This window comes from Lytechinus pictus, chromosome 1 (assembly GCF_037042905.1).
Source record: "Lytechinus pictus isolate F3 Inbred chromosome 1, Lp3.0, whole genome shotgun sequence".
Taxonomy (NCBI): domain Eukaryota; kingdom Metazoa; phylum Echinodermata; class Echinoidea; order Temnopleuroida; family Toxopneustidae; genus Lytechinus; species Lytechinus pictus.
This window is the reverse complement of record NC_087245.1, coordinates 15,805,616-15,810,724: the sequence shown is the minus strand read 5'-3', so window position 1 is coordinate 15,810,724 and position 5,109 is coordinate 15,805,616. Positions and strand designations below refer to the sequence as shown.

Here is a 5,109-nt window from a genome sequence, read left to right as displayed (position 1 = left end):
TGAAATTTATGTACGTGCCCCTTATATCTCTGTTGTGTATATATGGATACAATATTCATCACATCGATCACATTCTGACTTCCAGGGTAAATCACAATCCGAAATTTCAGTCTATTCCACATGATGCAAGAGGGAAACTGCTCATGACGGAGAGAAATTAGACGTAAAGGTTATAAAATCAGTGTATGTGAGATACGTCCCCTAAAGAATTCAGGATTTGAATATATAATGAACCTAATTGCCAGGATGCACAAACATTTCATAAAGAATGTAAAGTGCTCTTCAATCTCAATCGGTCATTTTACAGTTGCAACGATTGCATAATAGCATAATAAAAACAAATCTGACAACTAATGTAATTTACATTGTTCTTATCAAAGCAAAAACAACAACATTATTTTGTATGAATACATTTAAGTCCTCATCACTGTCAATTGCTGTACCAAATAGAAATCACCTTATTCCTAATTAAAAAGAAATAAACTCAGCTCATAACTTGACTCAAAATGTATAGCGCCATCTGACGTAAAATATCCCCTAACTTGGGCATCCCTGAAGTCCTTTGTCAGGCGTTTAAAATTGAATAACCTTGAAAGTCAGCTTTCATCAATTATGTTGCTCTTTAATAGGGGAAAGACGATTTCAAAATCAATGTTTGGTGCCAGTAAGGCAGGCTATCTCCCAAGAAAAATTGTGTTAGCTTTCTTGATCGCAGTTGCATGCATATTATTTTTAGTATTCCATTTATGTTATGAGTATCTTCGAACGATCAAAGAGATTTATGTGTAACTCTCCTTTGTAAAGATCTATTTTATATTATACAGCAATTCAATCTTTTTAAAAGGGTTTCAGCCTCTGTATTTTCTCAACATCAAATATTTTAATAGAATATCAGTTATAACATGTATAATGGGCAGGTGATAACAAGCAAATTATGTGTTGAAGAAATTTCTTACATTAGTCAATTCCCTGGTTTCCTTGATATATTTAATATATAATCATCTTTAAGAGCCAAAGTCAATACACATATTTGTACAGGTAGATGTCGACAGGAGTAGAATCCTGTATATTCCTTTTGATAGTCTAATCTAGCGTTAAGAATGATCACAACGTTATTGAACCAGCATATATAATTTACAAGAGCTTGGTAAAAATATAAATGACAGTTTGGTTTCAAATATAGCATTGATTAATACCTTGATGTCCTTGATATGTCTGTACAGGATACGAATATCCTTATCCGATCAAAAGCTACTGAATGCAACACTCTTAAAAATGTTGGGCAACATACGGTCCACACAACAATTGGTTAAAACTTTATCCAATTCTGGGTAGTTTTACACCAATAATGTGTGCTTTGGGTGAAAACTACACAGTATTGGTGTAAAACTACCCAGAATTGGATAAAGTTTTAACCAATTGTTGTGTGGACCGTATGTTGCCCAACATTTTTAAGAGTGAACGGCTAAATTTTGATTGTAGCGGGGCATCCAATCTCTCAGATGTCACGGGTTTGTGCCGCCGATGACCCGAAATTACAGGCATATCCCGCGATCGGGCCCTCCCTTCCGGTTGTGTCCAAGCTCGAATATAGTGTCTTTGACCCAACATGAGATGTGCTTGAAGCGTAGCGACTGGAGTTGTCCTCCATGTGCGTCCGGTCGTTGGCATACTTTGACTTGCTGAAGTGGCCTGAGGTAGCCCGAAGGAACTTGAAGCAACCGAACGTCTCAAGGGTTTCACGCTTGACGTTGCCACTAAAGGCCAGGTAAATCAACGGGTTGGTGCAACTGTTTAGGTTAGCCAGCAGCATGATAATGGTGAATGCGTCTCCTATATTGATAAGGAAAAATACAAAAGAAACATTGATTGGTGTTGGATGAACGATTTCAACGGGTAAGTCTGGAACACACACGCTTTTAACATATTCGGTCTTGGCTGCACGTGTCCGTCTCTACGTTTGCCCTGTTTGGTTCCTTGTTCACCTACTTTAGAGTTCATAGAGAAGGGGGATTGAATCCCCATCATGCAGCACCAGAACGATTGAATTCCCTGACTCATTATTATGAACATGTCTTGAACTATGATAACGCTCATACAAAGTTATGGGAAGGGATACACAGCCCACCACTGGATTTTTGATGCCATTTAATCAACAAATTGGTAATACTTAATTGTCGAAAGGTAAAAAAACAAGGGTACATAACAGGGGGTGTTGTGTCTCTAGCCATCAACTCCTTAAAAAGGTGACAGCGCTAGATATCAGGATGGTGTTAATATGTTGAGGGTGTAGTCCCCCAAGGTACAGCAAAAGAGAAGAACAAAGCCTGGCTGGTAATCGATTGGTCTCAGGAAAGGATTTTCTTATGTCATCCCTAACGTACTATATCTAATCAACGCCTACTCCACAGAGAAAAAAGCGACCCCACCTCATGGATGCAATTTATCACCCCCGCTCCTCAGTTATATCTTCTGTTTTGATAATGGTTGCTTACATGGGTAGCTTAGAAAAATGAAAATGAAATCAACACAATAAATACAATCGCGTATACAACAAAAAAATGGTAATGATTCGGTTATTTACACATCACGCTGCTAGGAATAAAGAATCTGTTTTTCGCTTAGGAAACAACTGTGTGATGTTGCAATACTAAAGGAACGGGATGGTATTCGCGAATGCCTTCATGACTATAATACCTGCAGCTTACCATGAAAGGGGGCACTCGGGGGATGCCACACGTTCCAAAGCTGTGCCAAGCTGAATGGCGTCCAACAAGCTACATAAACCGTGACAATGGTGAGGGTCATCTTGATGGTTTTGACCTTTGCCCTGCTGACCCTTGCAGCTGACCCGTGCTTCCTGCAGAGTGGATCTTCCCTCTCGGATGTAGATTTTGAGACCTTGTTAGAAAAGAAAGTAATGGTAATTAGGTTAGATTTTCTACCATAATTCTTAATCAGAGTACGACAAAAGGATGTATGATTACAAATATTTTTAAAGAATCTATTCGAGAACAAAGCGATAATTGTTCTGAGCATTTATGTGAAGAAAGATAAATTTCCAGGTAGTCGTAAAAAATTGAAAAACCCTACACCCCACATACTGATTCCCTCATTGGATACTCTTTTCATGTCTCAGAGACTGCATTTTGATTTCTTGATTGATTAAGATTATACAAATTATTAACAGACATTTAAAAGCGACTACCTTTGATGAATTAGAATATTCCTACATATAAAGTAAGTAAGTTTTCTATTGGCATTTGCGCTTTGCAAAATAACTGTAGTAAAAAAAAATTTCCTTCACTTGCATCTAAGCCTGTCATGACACGAACAGTGCAGATTCGAATATTGACGTCGTGGTGCAAAACTAGCGGATATTCATATTGTTATTTTATAATTGAAAATGTACCTTTACTTCTGCGCCATCAGTATCACCTTCGTCTTCGTCGAGGTTGGTAGTAGCTACATTACTGGAATGATGTCCACCATTCTTGATCTTATGTCTGTCACTGTCTGGAGTCTTCCCCATGTTCCGCCATACAGTGTAGCAGACAAGTCCGTATGTGATACCAAGGATTGTGCTTGGTATGACATAGACCGCCAACACGAAGAAAGTTATGTAGGCTCGTGGAGACCACGTGCTATATTTCATCACTGCCCAGCATTGGTATCCACCTTCCACAGCAACATTCCTGAAGATCACTATTTGTGGTATGGCATAAAGAAACGACAATCCATATGCTACCGCAATCATGATGCGCATGCGTTGCGTATAATCCCCACGGAGGCCGAGTAACGGGTGGCAGATTGCGATATAGCGATCGATGGCCGTCATGACAAGGATGTACGTTGAGAGATACATCGGAAAGACTTGGCCGTACTTGACGATTCGGCATATCACATCTGGAGCATAGAAAAGGTAGCTAATGTCCCAGACGAGCTGAGGGAAAATGCTTAGGAGACAGGTCAACAAATCGGCAACGCAGAGGTGAAGAATGAAGAAGTGCATCCGTGACAGTTTCTTACGACGCCTCCAGAGGGAATGTACTACGATGGAGTTGCCAAAGAGAGCGACGACAAGAATTACACTGCTCACGAAAATCTCCCATTTTGCAAGATTTTCGTCTCTAGAATCATCCTCCTCCGTCCTATTACTGGAGTTGTCACCAGGAGTGAAAAGCCAAGGTTCTGTTGTGACGCCCTCTACGGTTGCACTAGAGGTATATTCCGAAGCCTTGACGGGGCAATCACCACCATTGCATGCCATCACGAGAAAATGAATCCCACTTCTTTGGCAGGAGAGCTTAAGAAAGTATTGCGATTTACACACTATCTATTATTCTTATCGAGGTTTTTCAATCAGCGGTCTTTACCATTTTCTTGGTGATGCTGGTAATTCCAATATTGACACAGTTGATAAGTAAGCCTGAAACAGCAACAAAAGAAAATTATTAAAATCAGATAATCTATTTCTTGCTTAAATATACTCTTAACATTCAAGAGCGGGGAACAAGCATTACCAATTCATAAATATTGATTTCAAAAAGTTGCAGAACAGTTGCACCAAAACAGGGTAATCAGATGGATTCACAGCAAAATGACAAATGTTCTCATAATTTCAATCAAGGAATAAATCTTTGAGAAAGGAATTATCACTCTGAGACGAATAATAAATCTGAAAACATCTTACATCGAATTTGAAGGATACCGATTCGAAACAAATACTGTATTACGTTTCCACATAAGTGAAAAGGGTTCTTGTTCTTTCTTTCGCATATACGCATGATTTCTACCCCTTTGTCTACAAAAAAATATATAAGGAGTGTAAAGCTTTTCGCCGCCGTAGGAATATCTGGTATCCATCAAACCCTAATATCCTGGCCATTTCTTTAGGCCATTGTCTGTCAAGTTAAAACCAGTCCATGTTTGCCTTGGAATAACGTTATCTTCTCTACTGCCAACACCACAAGAACGACGGATATCGTGACAGAGTGGAATGGGAAAACATTACTCAGTCACTTTGCAATCATCTTGGCATTCTGGGGACGTTTACTCATGTCACTTAGAAACGTCACCTCACCCCCCCCCCCCTCCCTTCCCCCTTCT

General features: G+C 39.4%; 1 protein-coding gene across 1 annotated transcript; it reads right to left on the bottom strand.

The window, feature by feature from the left end:
• Nucleotides 1-1,406: 1,406 nt before the first annotated feature.
• Nucleotides 1,407-4,438, bottom strand: LOC129263105 (oxytocin receptor-like). Its single transcript, XM_054901058.2, has 3 exons — nucleotides 3,413-4,438; nucleotides 2,709-2,901; nucleotides 1,407-1,833 (listed from the first exon to the last, which is right to left on the bottom strand). Exons 1-3 carry the CDS (start codon nucleotides 4,268-4,270, stop codon nucleotides 1,499-1,501), a joined length of 1,386 nt encoding a protein of 461 aa, XP_054757033.2. The 5' UTR covers nucleotides 4,271-4,438; the 3' UTR covers nucleotides 1,407-1,498.
• Between the last annotated feature and the right edge of the window lie 671 nt (nucleotides 4,439-5,109).